This window comes from Anopheles stephensi, chromosome 2 (genome assembly GCF_013141755.1).
Source record: "Anopheles stephensi strain Indian chromosome 2, UCI_ANSTEP_V1.0, whole genome shotgun sequence".
NCBI lineage: Eukaryota > Metazoa > Arthropoda > Insecta > Diptera > Culicidae > Anopheles > Anopheles stephensi.
In genome coordinates this window covers 81210071-81225003 of record NC_050202.1, presented here as the reverse complement: position 1 = coordinate 81225003, position 14933 = coordinate 81210071, and the positions used below count along the sequence as shown (strand labels likewise).

Sequence of the window (14933 nt, the reverse complement as noted above, 5' to 3'; positions counted from 1 at the left end):
GTTTCGCGCGAAACCCCGGCAGGATGTCGGACTTTGTGCGCGATATGCGCAACCACAAGATCGTCCCGGACGTGGTGCCGGTTCCTCCCGAAAGTCTGCTGCACGTGGTGTATCCCGGCGGGTTGCGCGTGAATCTCGGCAACGTGCTAACACCGACCGAGGTGAAGCACGTGCCGGAGGTAAGCTGGCCGGACGCGGAACCGGACGCCTACTACACGCTCATCATGACCGACCCGGATGCACCGAGCCGTACCGCACCAAAGTTTCGCGAGTGGCACCACTGGCTGGTGGTGAACATACCCGGGCTGGACCTGGCGAAGGGTGACACGCTGTCCGATTACATCGGGGCGGCGCCACCACGCAAAACGGGCCTCCATCGGTACGTGTTTCTGCTGTACCGACAGAACGAACGGATCTACTACAAGGAGTCGCGGCTTTCGAACAGGTAACATGTGATGACCCCAACATCCCCCCCTCGTGACCACCGTTTCCTAACCGCATGTCGCACATTCCCCAGGAGCACCCAGGGCCGGGGCAAATTTTCCACGCACAAGTTCTCGGAGAAGTACGAGCTGGGGCTACCGGTGGCGGGCAACTTCTTCCAGGCCCAGTTCGATGACTACGTGCCGAAGCTCTACCGTCAGCTGGGCCACTTTCAAAACGCATTCTGAAGCCCGACGAGTCCCGTTTCGCCCCGGACCAAAACAACACGACGAACGGCGAACAAAGTTTCCTTCTTTCCCCGGTGGCTTCCTGCAGAAAGTGTGGTAAGGTCGTTAAACTTTCGTCAGCATGCAACCCACGGCGGAAGGAATGGAAGGATCTTCGGCGGATCTTCCCAATGCGGCGTGCAGCTCGGGCTGAGAGGATAATGATGTAGGTATTGGTGGTGGAGCAGAAGATGCTGTCCGTCGGTGCACAGCACAGCAGCATCGGTGGAGGGCGATCAGGAGCAAAAAGGGTGAGGAACGGGAGACATCAACATTACACCGAACGAAGGAACGAATGTGAGTGGTTAGCATAGGGCAGGATACATAGGACGCAGGAGATGAAAATAATAACGTAGAGCCTGTTGTTTGTATGTTGGCTGCAAACGACACCGAGACGCTGCAGGAACGATCGATTAAAGCGAACGGCACGGATCTGTGCATCTGTGGCTCACCTGTGTGCTGTCGGTGTGTGTGCCGTGCCAGTGGGGAACCTCTTCGGCCGAGAAGAGGGAAAGGGTCCCTGCCCCGGGTATCCTTGACCAGGAAACGACGAGCGAAAGGATTATAAGGCAGAAACGATTCTATGTAAAACAGCAGCTCCGGTGGTGCTGCGTTAGTACGTAACCGATTAGCATAAGTGAGACAGCAATCGCGAAGGGAAATTCGTGGCACAGAAAAAAAAGGACAGAGAGCACGGTACATTGCATTGAACGGGAGCAGTGGAAAAGCCTTACGTCTCTTTGTGTGTGTATGTATACATAGGCTCTTAAAAACGATTTGTGATGCGCGTACGACGGTCGCGGACGGCGAGGTAGGAATCAAATCCAAAAAAAAAAAACGGTGCTTGTGTGGCCTATGCTGTAGTCTAACAACAGTTGGGGTGGTTCAATAAAAATTGCGACTTATTTCCCCGGCGCACATATAGTCTGGTGGTTCGTACGCGTACATTGTGTCAGTTTTATTTTTCGTTGCGAAATTGTCTGTGCCCGCCGCCTCGAGCCTTCTCGAGAGGTTGGGAAAATTGGCTTTTTTACTTTGGCACATGCAAAACGCACAATGTTGCAGTGTTGGAAACAGCAACGCAAAAGAAAAGCAATTGGAGATCCATCTGAAAGATGAAACTTAAGAAGAGGTGCGTGTGTGTTTTGAATGGAACACGGAGGAATCTGGTTGAAATCATTTCTTTATATCGTTCTCGTTGCTCCGTTGGGCTCTTTGCAGATTGAAGAACGGATCAGCGCTCAGGATTAAGTCGCTACTTTTTAATAAGGAGGAGAGATGACAGCAATTTTATATTCGAAGAATCTGCAACACAGTGATTTCTTTTGAAATTGGTGGTCCCTTAGTAAACTAATTTAAGCATAGTTTAAGATTATTCGAAGAAGAAATATTAAGTTCGAGAATGCCAATATGAAAGGTCTCTGAGTCCAATTAATTATCTCAAAACTGGACCCCTCTTCTTAATTTTTTGGATTCACAGCCCCGAGAGGGGTATTGTCTTGGCTTGCCATTGCATGATTCTTTGACTTCTTCGGGGGAACGGTCTGGATGAGATTTGATTCCCTATCCTGCTGTGTGAATGACCGATGAGCTGGTGCGTTAGTCTAATCCTTCAGATATGGACATTTCAAGTCCTAGATTGATATTTATACCTAGGCAAGGCAACCGACAACGATTTAAGATCTCCTTCTTCTTCTTCTTCTTCTTCTTCTTCTTCTTGTCTAAATCAGCCATCATTGTTGGCCTCATTTGCCTTGATTTTACCCGTAGCTGTACAGTCGGTCCTGTGTACGGGGAGGCGATCCGAATAGGATTTGACGATTGAAGATCTTAATACCAAAAATAATTTTAACTATTATCAATACATTACTAATAAAGAACTTTGTCCAGAAAACTTGCCTGGGTAAATTATAACACATCTGAGGAACGTATTATGTTTAATCCAATCCAAAATATCAACACACGCGGGACAGGTGAGAATATCTCTTTCTACAAACCAACACAAGCGCATGGCCTACGCACGGCGTACGCGATCATGTACAAAAAAGTGCGGGCCGCGCATTCACGCAAACCAACATGCTTTAGTGTTGTGCTGTGTGTTTGATCGGGTCCCACACTCGGGTCCACCAGCCAAACCGGTAACGCTGGAGCGCGACAACAAATGCAACGCCACTTCGCCACACTTGACTGACCAATACACGAAACAAAACAAAACAAAAAAAAAACCCCCACCCCGAAGCCAAACATCACGCTATCTCGTCTGCTGCTGGCTTTTGGAGTGGAGAAGATTATTGCGTACGTTCCATCAGTCAGTCATCCTACGGAGGAGAAACGGCTTTGTGTGACACATCTGATAGCGCATCATCGCGGCGAGTGATAAGAACGATTTCAAGTGACTATTACAAGCGCAGCGGAGATGCCGCGTACAACGTTGATAGTTGCGATCGGGCTGTGTTTACTGCTGGACGGCATTTGGACTGCAGACAGCGACAGTAGCACTACCAGCGCCAGTGACGCAACGACGACAACCTCCAAAATGGCCGAGGTGCAACAGGTTTTCGCGCAGCACGAGGTGATTCCCGACGTGATTGATGCTGCACCGAAAGAGTTTGCCAAGGTGGGTATGCAGCGTGTTTTCTTTTGCTTCTGCCGTACCGTTTTTGACGCTGAGCTTCGCTTCCCGTAGATCACGTACCCGAGCGGTGTAACCGTGGACGGTGGTAACGAGTTGCGGCCGACGCAGGTGAAGGATCAGCCGCGTGTCGAGTGGACGGCAAAACCGGACGCCTACTACACCCTCTTCATGGTTGACCCGGACGCACCGAACCGCAAGGAGCCAAAGTTCCGCGAAATTGGCCACTGGCTGGTGGGTAACATTCCCGGCACCAAGGTGGAGGACGGTGATCATATGTACGCGTTCGTTGGCTCCGGACCACCGAACGGGTCCGGGCTGCATCGGTACGTGTTTCTGGTGTACGAGCAACCGGCCGGACGGATCGACTTTAGCCAGGCTCCACGCGTCTCGAACCGCAGCCGTAACCATCGGGTCAACTACAAGCACCGTGAGTTTGTGAAGCAGTACGGGCTCGGCGAGCTGGTGGCCGGAAACTTCTATCAGGCACAGTACGATGACTACGTCCCGACGCTGCACGCTCAGCTATCGTCCGGAACCGAGTAGCGATGATAAGCCGGGGCCGGTTTTACTCTAAGATGGCAATTTATGGTGGATTGTGAGGGATTTTGTAACGACAACAAAAAGAGTGCGAATACAAACATGCTGACAGCACTTGGACAATGCTCTCGTCGCTACTATCAAGGTCCGAAATGAAGCATGCCGTTAGTGTCATTATCACCCCCAATGTTCGTTAATTAAGGTCTTCGAGCGGACAGCTAATGAACGTGTTTTGCTTGCTCTAGCCAAGACAGAATGCAATGACCTGTAGTGCGGTGCGTTAGATAATCGGAGCGCCGAGATAGAGATCGGGTGAAAACATCTCCTCTAACAGCTGAAGGAGTTCTCTCCTACGTTCACTTTTCACGAATCGCACGGGGAGGGAAATTCTACGCACACACGGGGTACCCACATAAGGCAGAACCAGTTTTTCGTAACACCAGTTTCTGCGACTTTGTCAGTGGGGAGTTGCTTAAAAGGAAAATCTTTTCACCGTCCCGGGGACAGTTGCTTTGGACCGCTTGTGTTCTCCACTGTAGTGGAGCGATTGTTGAAGGATGTCCTCGGTGGTACGGCGTGTTGTGTTGCTGGTGATGTGTCTGCTGCTGTTAGAATCTCGAGCCTCCGACATACTGAACGATGCGCACGTTTATCGTGCGTTCGCTTCGTACGAGGTGGTTCCCGACGTGATCGACGAGGCACCCGATTGTTGGGCCCGTGTATCGTTCAAGAGTGGCCGCCAGGCGGAGGGTGGTAATCGTCTGACACCGACCCAAATTCGAAACCCACCGGTCGTCACGTTTAACTCTAACGAACGCGCACTGTACACGCTCATCCTGACCGATCCGGACGTGCCATCGCGTGACGATCCTCGGTACAGGGAGTTTATCCACTGGGCGGTGGGAAACATCCCGGGCAACGATATCGATCGTGGAGAAACACTCGTCGAGTATCTGGGCGCTGTAACGCCCCGCGGCACGGGATTGCACCGGTTTGTGCTGCTCGTGTTTGAGCATCTGCAGAAGCTGGACTTTTCGGCCGAACCAAGAATCTCGGCCCAGTGTGGTACGGTGCGGCGGTACTTCTCGACGCGCAACTTCACGCGCAAGTACGAGCTGACCAACCTGTACGCGGGCAACTTCTTCCAGACGCAGTACGACGATTACGTGAACACGCTGCAGGCCCAGCTGCGTGAATGTGAGAGCGAGCGTGAGTTTGACTGGCTGGTGCAGTGAGTTTGATGCTAGAATGTTCTCTTTCTTTGGTACCCCTAGGTTCGCTGAACGAGCTGAACGGAGCACGTAATGCAACCGTGTTTGGCGGTCCGTAGTGGTGCAGTTTTAATGCAAATGCTGTAGGCTAGTTGCGGTTCAGATGCGGCAGAGGGAGTAGTCTATGGGCTATGGAGTTATAGGTGATGTGTAAAAAAAAACGATAGTATAAGCACTTTAGGGATAATTATTATGTCTAGTGTAAAAACAGCGTTGGGTTGTTCAACATGCTTCAAATGAAATTTTCGATTAACATAATTCAATAAACAAAACAAATACAAATATTATGTCTATATGGAAATATGAGCAATATGCCATGATCGTATTGAATGCTGCCAGTAAGATTTGTATTAATAACGAAAGAGCTTCACCAGCGGTAACGGATTTTTACAAAATTATATTTAAAACTGGAGTCCATCAGCGTGGTTCAGGCAAATTCTAATGTAACCATAGCAACAGTTTGCAAAGCACTACAAATGCGAAAAGATTTGCGACATTTGCACGGTTTCACCCCGATGCAATTTCGCGCTTCTATTATTCTGACAGCTCTGGTTGAAGTGCCGATATATCGAATTCCCAAAGAACAAAATCTTGTGCAGGTGTTATTCAGGCCAACGTATAGCAAAATAAACAAACAATACAGCGGCGATGGGATGCTGTTTGCAAATGGTGTGATGTAACTAACTTGAGAAATTCTTCAGTTTCAATTGCTAGATTCAATAAAGCGTAGGTCGAGAATTGTTTTTTTAAATACCAGCGTACCAGCTTCTCCCTCGCAGCTTTTCGCTTTGGTAGGTTTACGTGTTACTTAGTTGGAACGAGAAAAAGCATTACGATTTTGTTACCAGGGTAGTTGTCTGACCAATTGCTGAATCCGGGAAGCAGGTCCAGATGGGATTCGATACTCAGGCATGCCGTAAAAAAAACCGCCACCGTTGCCGCGGTTTGCCATTCTTCCCCGGACAACTCCTCACACTATTTTAACTTTTTTCTTGCACTTACGAAGGCATATTTATATATAATCGTTTCAAAATTTATTGTTCTTTCATCAACATTGTTAAATAACAGACTGTCAACTGGAAAAGCGTTGGCCAGTGCAAATTTTGTCGCTTGGGAATTAAGATTTTGACATTTCACCGATTGTTTACAGCCAGGAGCAGCAGCGCCAGCAGCGCCAACAGCAGCAGACAGAAGAAGAAAATCTACTCGTCCGATTTCTCGATGCGTGTACGCTAATTTGCACAACCATTCCGGGCAGCGGTTAAATTACACATCTTTGTAACTGTTTTTCCTGTGTGAAAAGAAGCTTTGCCTGTTGCAATAAGCCGCGACAATCGGTCTGTTTTGTGTTGGTTCGGAATCGTTGGCAGAGGTGAACAGGTACGTCCGGCTACACTTTTTTTCTTTTTCGGTGCAACGTGCGTGCTTCTAGGTGTATGTGTGTACGTGTGTATGTGCTGCTGACAAATGTGTGCGTGTTTCTTTTAGTGCGCTAAAAGGGAATACGCTTTGCGAAAAAAAATCCCCGAAGCAATCCAAGAAAGTGTGGCAATCCGGTGCTTACTGTGTTCAATCAATTTCAACGCGTTCCCGTGTGCACCATTTTGTGGTTAGTTGCGTTCTGCGGACGTTGGTGATAAGTATTATTCGCCTGTGTGTCCGCCAGCAGCAGCTGCAGATTTGCACCTCTTCATCAGGCGGACCAGAAGTCTGCCGAGTGTGTGCGCGTGTGTGTGTGTGTGTGTGTGGCCTATTGCGTTTTGTGTTCCCTTCGGCCTCCCCCTTTCGGCCATACGAGTCAGCCCTCTCTGTTCCTTTAACCGTGTTGCGAATGACGGGCAAAACGGAACAACCGGCCCTGGCAGTAGAAGGACCATCGTTTCGTGGCGGTTTTAATCGAATGTAGCGTGCGCAGATAACAGGAAGAAGAAGCAGCAGCGACGAAGACAAGAAGACAACCATCGCGCGCCACTCGCACCGCGCACCCGTCGTCGCCTTTTGGGCTTCTGTTCCCTGCAGCAGAGCAGGAGCAGCCACGGCGGCTAGAACGACAAAGTCACGGCGGCGTTCAGCGAGCGCAGGAAGTGAAGAGTGAAAGTGTGTGTGTGTGTGTGTGCGTTTCGTGCGGTACTGCTGGGTGTGGGTCGGGCAGCAGGCAGGTGATAAACGGTGAATATAATGTCGGATGTAAAACGCGCCATCGGCGATGTAGTGAAAAAGGGCGGCGGTGGTGGTGGTGGTAGCCCGTTCAGTGCATTATCGGCGTCAGAGTGTTCGACGGCGGCGGCCGCCGCTGCGACCCTTCATCCCTTCGGTAACATCGACAAAGATGGCCGAGGGGAGGGCAGCAATCGGGCGAACGGTGGCAGTGGCACGGGCACTGGTAAAAAGATCCCAACAGTCCGCCTGGAGCTGAACCTCTTCGAGCCGACCACCGACAGTTTTCCGGAGTTTAACTTTTCCAAGCTGATCCACGAAGAGCAGGTAAAGAAAATCCGCTTTCACGGAATTATGGAGAACGTGGCCATCTTTGACTGTAGTACGTGCGGGGTTCTTTGGTTTGATTCGTTCGGTGTCGTTCGTTGCTGTCAAATTCTGAATGGAAAGCGGTAGTGGTGATTGCAGCATCACAGTTGGCTGTGTGGTACAGTATACTATTGGTGGTGTTTCCACACAATCACAGCAGGCCAAACTGTAGCATTTCACACACCTTGGCGTGCGTGCTTCCGTTTCGATGCATTCAAATTAATTGCTCAAATGCAATGGGGGGGATTTCTTTTAAAGTAGAGCATATTGTTTTGGGGTGTGCGTGTGCGTATGTCGCTCACACTTTTGCCTCACCGGAGTGATTAGCGTTGCATGCATGCGAGGGTGCGTGTGTGTGTGTGCGTTGGTTCATTGTTTTTGCTAATCAAAAGAACCGTCCTTCCGGCATTCCATTGCAAGCAAACCTTTTCGACAATTATCAGCAGCCTATTTGGCGCGTGATGTTGTGTTTCGGCTGCATTCTTCACACATTTCGACATGTGTGTGTGTGTGTGTGTGCGTGTGAAGGTGGAAAAAAGATGCACCACACGACGTTGCTTCATCTCGAAATGTCTTTCCCATCTCATCCTCGCACAGGTCACACTGAAATTACATCCTTTTTTTTCTTAATCGATCGGTTCTGCCCTGAAACGTGCGCAAGATGTAGGGAAGGATTATGCTCGCGGGTGATTTTGTTGTTGTTTTATGCCGCCGCTCTCATTCTTCCGTTTCTCTGGTTCTGGGCACTGTACGGTTTTGATGAATAGCAGTCAATGGCCAGCATGTGTGTCAGTGAGGCGTTAGTTATATGCTGCTTGTGTGTGCGTGCGTGTCTGTTTATGTATGTTTGGGGAAAAGAGGTGCGTTTTGACATTTTGATGAGAGTGTTACGTCAAGTGTGTTCAAATCGGTGTCAACTGATCCGAACCGTTGCTTTAAATTACTCGTTGGAAAATTGAAAAATCTCTTCAAAAGATGAGATTTTTTGTACAATTTCAAAATTGAGAGAAGAATGCCGGAAGAATAATAATATTCTTCGATATTTCTTCCCTAGGTGTGAGGAAGAACATCTTATTAAAATGGTGAAAAATGTGTAATAATCGCAAATCGGTTAAGTGCGAAGAAGGAATCTTATTAGATTATTAATATTAAATTAGATTACTTATGTAAATGCAGAATGTTTAATTTGGATTCATTATTTGCTGGCTACCTTTGGAGTTATTAGGCCCTATAGAAAAGTGACAAAAGATTTCTTGTTTTACCTTAATTGAATTTCGTTTTCCCTTTTACCTGTTGCAGAAACGTCGTAAAAAGACACAGAAGAAGCAAACCGATCGGACGGGCAATGGTTTTCTGTCGGATCCAGAGATGGATATGGATGTGGAACGGATGGCGAAAGAGTTGGAACGAAAGTACGGCATGGGATCAGACTATGCGAGCAAGGGTAAATCTGCCCGCCCATCCAAGCTGGACTACTATGATCGTGGCGCCGGTTACGACGAGGAAGATTCCTTCATCGATAATTCTGAAGCGGTAAGGACGCGTTTCTTAATCGTGTTGCGGAGTAAAACGCGTTTCTGTTACTTATGTTGTCTTTTCATAACCTTTTCCTCCAGTACGACGAGCTCATACCGCAGGAGGTGGAAACTGTCGGTGGTGGATTTTACATCAACTCGGGCCAGCTAGAATTCAAGCAGCTGTCCAACTTTGAACGTCCGGAAGATGCGCAGCGTATGCCGAAACCGAAGAAGCGTGCCCTGTCTACCACATCCGAAAGCAGCGATGATGAGGAAGCTGCTGGAGAGAAAAAGAAGCCGTCACAAAGCACAGCACCCGCTCAGCAAACACAGAAACAGCCGGTGGAAAAGTTTTCGACAGCCGTGGAAAATCAGCAACAAAATCGACCACCGTCTAGGGATAATGATAAAGCGAAAGTGGTGCCGGAATCGGGTGAACCCATTGCTCCAGAAGATGAAAAATCTCGTCTAAATGGACATGTCGCTAAGAAGCAAAAGATTGTGATGGATAACGGAGCTACTGCGGCTGCTGGTGAACCGAAATCCAAAGCGTCTTCTGGTGAGAGTGGCAAGGAAAAGGCGAACGGAGTAAAAGGGAAATCGACGACTGTTGCCAGTACTGCCACTACTACCACCACTACCAATGTACAGGGACTTCCGACAGCTGCGAGCGTCGACGGTAGTAGTAAAAAGGAAGAAAACGGTGGAGTGAAAGAACTGAAAACTACCACAGTGAAGGACATGCTACGGGCCAAGCGGGATAGCTTGCGGAAGATGGAGCAGGAGAAGAAAGGGCGTAGCAGTGGCTCGAGCCGCGTGTCCAGCTCGGAAGCGGAAGAGGATGGCGATGGTGGTGGCGATGAGGATGAGGACGAGGACGAAGAAAACGGCGAAGGAGATGACGAGGATGAGGAGGAGGAGGAGGAGGAAGATGAGTACGATGAGGAGGAAGGTGGTGGGAGTGATAAAAACTCGCGCGAATCGGTTTCCGAGGTGGAAATTGTGTCGGAAAGCGAGAGTAGCCATGAGAGTGAAAAAGACGGCGCTACTGGCGCTGCTGCTAGGGGGAAAGTAACGAACGGTACGGTTGATGGGGCGGCGGTTCCCGCAACGGCCGGCGGGCAGCAACCGCCCAAGGAACGGAAGCCGAAAGACTGCAAACTGCCAGACGATATCTCCGACCAGCTGCGTGCGGATGTGGAATCGCTGAAAGAGCTTGCCCGCGCCCTGTCCGGCAACGGCAAGCTAAACTTCTTCGAAAGCAAGGTGGCGGACCTGTTGCTGCGGATCGATGAAGGTGCCCGCGCCAGCCCCGGTTCCAGCAGCATCCGAAATGCGGTATTCCGTCATCTCGAGTCGCAGCTTTCGATAAGCCGGCAGTCGCTGCAGCTGAAGCTGAAAAAGATTCACATTCGCAAGCTCGAAAACAAGACCAAATCGGTGCTTTCGAAGCTGGAGGACATCATTTCCTACACGATGCCTGCCATCGTTGCGAAGTACGAGCTGGACTGTTTGAAGGTGAATGAAATGCGAGCCGCACAAGCCGCCAGCGCACTGCCAAACGGGGAGAAGGCCGATGGTGGTGGTCCACCACCGAACGCTGCCACCCCGCAGATTAGGAATCCAAAGAAGAAATACACCTGGAACGATCGGTCCCGCAATCTGCTCTGGGAGCTGTACGGCATCCGGCAGCAGGCGTTTGAGCTCGCCCGGTCACGCAACCAAACGGAGGACGAGGTGCTGGCGGACTTTATGCGCTCCAAGGTGGTGCCACTGTGGCCGAAAGGTTGGATACGCTACGAGGATGTACAGAAGGAGCTGGACAGGCGGAAAAAGGCACTGGCAAAAAGTACGGGCAGCAGCAGCAGCGTTGGTGTACCGAACACGGTGGGGAAGAAAGCCAGCACGACGGCGACGGTGTCCCCTATCGTATCACCGCCCGGCACGACAATCGACACGGCGCTGCTGCTTGCGGGAACCGGCATGAATGGTATGAAAGCGCAAGACATCTACGCACCGGTACGATCGTCAACACCGTCGGGTGTAAGGTCGACGAATAGCAGTAAGGGTGGACCAGATGCGGAGAAGGTTGGTTCCGCCGGCAGCAACCCGACACACCGCCAGTCACCGACGATGCAGTCGGGCGTTAGTGGCGGCGCCAGCATATCGCCCAACTCTTCCTTCAAGCGTACCTCGGACCATAGCATTAGCAACATAATGAACTCACCGCCACCACCACCAGCAGGAGCAGGAGCGGACAATCCATCCGCCGGTGCGTTTCCCAATCCGGAGGTGAAACAATCGCCTGCCACACCAGCTGCCTCCGCTGTATCACCTGCGAACCGTAACCATCCACCGCTTCCCTCACCCGATCGGCAGCGGTGGAACAGCCGGGAGGATGACAGCGACAGTAGCATCGAGATAATCGCCGAATATAACGTTCCTAGGACAGCAGCAGCCGGTACGCCACCGCTTCCCTTTCAATCCCCTATGACTGGCACGACGCTCCCCGTGCAGGGCACATCTCCCAATCTGCCCATCCTGAACAAGGAAAAGTATAAAAATCTGACCGTGGGAAGAAATAAGGCGGCGCACGGTGGCAGCAGTGCTGGGTCCAGCCCAATCACTATGGGTGACATCGTTTCGCCCGTAATGGGCGGTGGAAAGTTTGCGAAACATTCGCCCGGCGGTGGTGTGATTGGATTTGCACCCCCTCCTTCCGGTAATGCGGTGGGAGGGCCGCCCGAGCTGGGTGGTGAGGGTGCTGGGAGCGTCCGGCAGAAGGATACGCCGCCATCCTCCATCGACGTCGACGTGCATCAAATAATGAAGGATCTCAAGGAATATCAGGTAGAGAGCATGCTGTTAGGACCTCACGAATCGTAACTAATTTGTTTAATCGCAATCGTGTTTCAAGGAATTTCAGAAGCAGCACAATGCGGGTGGAAACCGAAAATCGGACAGCACAACAGCGTTACAATCGCAACAACAGCACGGTAAGAGTAAAAAAGGACTCATCCTTAACTACCCTATTCCTTCCTCCCCCTTCGGTGCTCGATATGGATGAGCCGAGTGACGAATGATTCTATTTCTTTCTTCTCTTATCGCGCAATAACACCACCCACCCAGTGCCGCAAGTTCCACTGGCCCAGTTCATACCACGATCGTAAGCGGGGGAGCATCACGGACAGGTGTGGAATTCGTTTCGTGTTTTGAGGAATGTGACTGCTTCTAGATGTGCTTTTCGTTAATCTATTCTGCTTAGCGCATTTGTTTTTATGTTGCATTTTGCATGATCATATTGTAATGGTTTTATTCGTTTGAATGTGATGTGGTTTTGAATGTCCTTTTCGGTTAGGTTTCTAACGTATATATTTAAAAAAAAATGCGACGCCTATCTGAAGCCTTGACAGTGAGATGAGGATCAAGTCTTAGCTTTGCTTCAGACGCAGGGATGACTAGGCTGTAACGGAGTCAAGCAATCTAGAAGTCGCCAGTCAGGACCTGTTGTGATTGGCTGAGGGCCAAGGAAGACGTACAGATAGGTGATCCTTTGCCAGTCTCCAGTGCGGTCCGGTGGCCGAGGCAACACCGGCAGGGCCGGGGTTCAAATCCCACCCAGACCGCCTCCGTAAGGCTGACTACTTTTCTACGGGTAAAATTAAGTCACAGAAAGCCAGAAATTGCAGTGGCAGGCCGACACCTCTCGAGGTTGTAGTGCCAAAGAAGAAGAAGAAGAAGAAGTCTCCAGTGCGCTGATCATCGTCATGCGAATGACACCAGACGACCGATCCCGCAAAATCTTTTTAGCGGCAGTAATTCAATTAAGGAACCGACTCAATCTAACGACGCTAGAACAGTACAGAAGGACCTACGTTAGGAAACGGATTTAACATCAAACGCGCATGCCCTTTTAGTTTGTTTTTCTCGCTTCAATAGAGAATTCCCAAACAAACCTCCCCATCATCATCGTTCATCTTCATCATGGTCGTGATCGTTTCCATCCCGCAAATACTTACTTACCTCACGAAATTGGCTTGGCGCGGCTTCGTTCCTCCTCCTCCTTCCAGTGGCAGCAACCGCAGCAGCAGCAGCAGCAGCAGCAACGGCCTCATCCACCACGGTACCACCAGCAGCAGCATCGTCGAATGCTGTTGCCGATTACTTTATCGACTGTGATATGGATGACGACGATATACTCTTCGCCACCAACTACACCTACACCGGTGGACACAAGAACTGAGACCGAACGCAGCTGTAACGCTGTTGCGCAACCCCTCTAAAACTTCCCCCAAGTTGTTCTGTTTGCGAACGTCCTCTGATGGCCTTACGGCGAGGTAAACGAAAGGTTTCTTTCCTACACCGGTCCGGCAAAGGTTCTTGCACCCTTCCTTCCCTTTCAAATAACATGGCGTTCCAATAAAATTCGTTACTCCTGCCTCCCTCCTTCCATTCACTGTACAATACAACCACCGCCCCACATCTCTAACGCATTTGGGCTAGATTCATGTGTAATTTACAATGCACTCAGTTTGTTTGTGTGTGTGCGTTTTTTCCTTATCCTTCAGCATTTTTTACTTATTCTAATCGTTGTTCGCTTTTTTTTGTAGATCGTTCCGATAAGAAAAAAATGGCAGCATAAGCTGCTGTTTGGGGCGCTCTCCGGTTAACGTCGCCGCCGCGTCCTCGCGAGGATCCAATGGAAAATGAATTCCCTGTATTATAGTGTCCGCTGGCCACACACACACACAACTTCGCGCGTGAGTTTCCTCCTGTGTGTGCGTGCGCTATGGAACACAAGCGTTTGTAATGTTATAGTGGCGCAGGAGCTGGTTTGTTAGAGAGATAGTTAGACAGAGCATAACACACCGTTCGTTAGAACAAAACCGAGATGTGTGGTGTGGTAGACGTTAGTTAGAAGGTGCCGTACTACTACTATTATTACTACACAGCTAATACACACTAGCATTACTTGTTGCTCATGCAAACGACATAAGCGACGCCAATGGAAATGCAAGAAAAGTCAAAAAGCGGGGAGGGGAAATCGGAATGAGGGAAACATGTAGCAGGATGCGTTAAACGACACACGTTTCCCCCCGGGGCAGGGAAGGTTCTCAAACTGAAGTTTAATTTTGTATTTTCCCGCTTAAAAAGAGATCCACCTGGCTCAAGGTTGTTGCATTTTGGTTTCGGATAGGACACACCAACACAAGTTGATGGAAGGAGGCTTCGGTAACCGGAACACGGATGGAAAAAAGGGACTCCACATACAAAGAGCGTAAAGGAGAGGATCGTAAGATAAATGCGTTCAAACTTTCAAATCTATCACTACACGAGTGGTTTTGTTTGCTTATTTGTCTGTATTATTTATCCCCCTTTTTAAAAACAGTATAAAGTCAAATTTTCTTAAGGTGAAGCGAACTTGGTTACTAAAAGCCGTTCATTAATCCCGTTACATTTAGAGAGAGCTGGCTTATTGCTCTTTGTTTTATTGCTTTCTTTTTTGTTGTCTTTTGAGGCAGAGATGATGATGATGATGGAAGGATGCGGGAAGGGAGAATCTAAAATAGTCACAAATCCAAGCCCCCTGCAGTTGGGTGTTCATATAGATAAGATGTAATAAAAAATGGAAATTAGATTTCTACACCGAGCTCTGACTGTTGGATGTTTTCAAGAAAGGAAGAAAGAAACTTATCATTTCGTTCTGTACTCTCTCTTGAGAATCTGTGGGCAGTGT

At 49.5% G+C, this 14933-nt stretch overlaps 4 protein-coding genes across 11 annotated transcripts; all 4 read left to right on the top strand.

Annotated features, from left to right (window-relative positions):
• LOC118505552 (phosphatidylethanolamine-binding protein homolog F40A3.3-like) lies at positions 1–1649 on the top strand. The gene is made up of 2 exons (XM_036041505.1): positions 1–445; positions 518–1649. Exons 1-2 carry the CDS (start codon positions 24–26, stop codon positions 669–671), a joined length of 576 nt encoding a protein of 191 aa, XP_035897398.1. The 5' UTR covers positions 1–23; the 3' UTR covers positions 672–1649.
• A 1107-nt stretch (positions 1650–2756) lies between these two features.
• Positions 2757–4000, top strand: LOC118505551 (protein D3-like). Its single transcript, XM_036041504.1, has 2 exons — positions 2757–3327; positions 3397–4000. Exons 1-2 carry the CDS (start codon positions 3127–3129, stop codon positions 3886–3888), a joined length of 693 nt encoding a protein of 230 aa, XP_035897397.1. The 5' UTR covers positions 2757–3126; the 3' UTR covers positions 3889–4000.
• Positions 4001–4136: 136 nt separating this feature from the next.
• Positions 4137–5790, top strand: LOC118505550 (protein D3-like). Of its 2 annotated transcripts, none has more exons than XM_036041502.1 (2): positions 4137–5091; positions 5157–5790. In XM_036041502.1, the coding sequence occupies exons 1-2, from the start codon at positions 4440–4442 to the stop codon at positions 5210–5212; spliced, it is 708 nt and encodes a 235-aa protein (XP_035897395.1). In that variant the 5' UTR covers positions 4137–4439; the 3' UTR covers positions 5213–5790. The 2 variants fall into 2 exon arrangements, with proteins under 2 accessions (XP_035897395.1, XP_035897396.1); XM_036041503.1 differs by having other exon boundaries at positions 4137–5079; positions 5157–5789.
• Positions 5791–6300: 510 nt separating this feature from the next.
• Positions 6301–14847, top strand: LOC118505547 (ubinuclein-1). 7 transcript variants are annotated; one of them, XM_036041489.1, is made up of 6 exons: positions 6301–7637; positions 8979–9212; positions 9296–12046; positions 12123–12192; positions 13267–13533; positions 13807–14847. In XM_036041489.1, exons 1-5 carry the CDS (start codon positions 7332–7334, stop codon positions 13437–13439), a joined length of 3534 nt encoding a protein of 1177 aa, XP_035897382.1. In that variant the 5' UTR covers positions 6301–7331; the 3' UTR covers positions 13440–13533; positions 13807–14847. The 7 variants fall into 7 exon arrangements, with proteins under 7 accessions (XP_035897382.1, XP_035897387.1, XP_035897381.1 ...); XM_036041494.1 differs by lacking the exon at positions 13267–13533 and adding an exon at positions 12326–12387 and having other exon boundaries at positions 6302–7637; XM_036041488.1 differs by having other exon boundaries at positions 6302–7637; positions 12114–12192.
• Positions 14848–14933: the final 86 nt, after the last annotated feature.

Coding starts and splice junctions, on each gene's coding strand:
- LOC118505552 (XM_036041505.1), top strand. CDS start 24: ATGTCGGACTTTGTGCGCGATATGCGCAACCACAAGATCGTCCCGGAC. Junction 446..517: donor GAGTCGCGGCTTTCGAACAG/GTAACATGTGAT, acceptor CACATTCCCCAG/GAGCACCCAGGGCCGGGGCA.
- LOC118505551 (XM_036041504.1), top strand. CDS start 3,127: ATGCCGCGTACAACGTTGATAGTTGCGATCGGGCTGTGTTTACTGCTG. Junction 3,328..3,396: donor CACCGAAAGAGTTTGCCAAG/GTGGGTATGCAG, acceptor CGCTTCCCGTAG/ATCACGTACCCGAGCGGTGT.
- LOC118505550 (XM_036041502.1), top strand. CDS start 4,440: ATGTCCTCGGTGGTACGGCGTGTTGTGTTGCTGGTGATGTGTCTGCTG. Junction 5,092..5,156: donor GCGTGAATGTGAGAGCGAGC/GTGAGTTTGACT, acceptor TGGTACCCCTAG/GTTCGCTGAACGAGCTGAAC.
- LOC118505547 (XM_036041488.1), top strand. CDS start 7,332: ATGTCGGATGTAAAACGCGCCATCGGCGATGTAGTGAAAAAGGGCGGC. Junction 7,638..8,978: donor AGCTGATCCACGAAGAGCAG/GTAAAGAAAATC, acceptor TACCTGTTGCAG/AAACGTCGTAAAAAGACACA. Junction 12,047..12,113: donor AGGATCTCAAGGAATATCAG/GTAGAGAGCATG, acceptor TCGTGTTTCAAG/GAATTTCAGAAGCAGCACAA.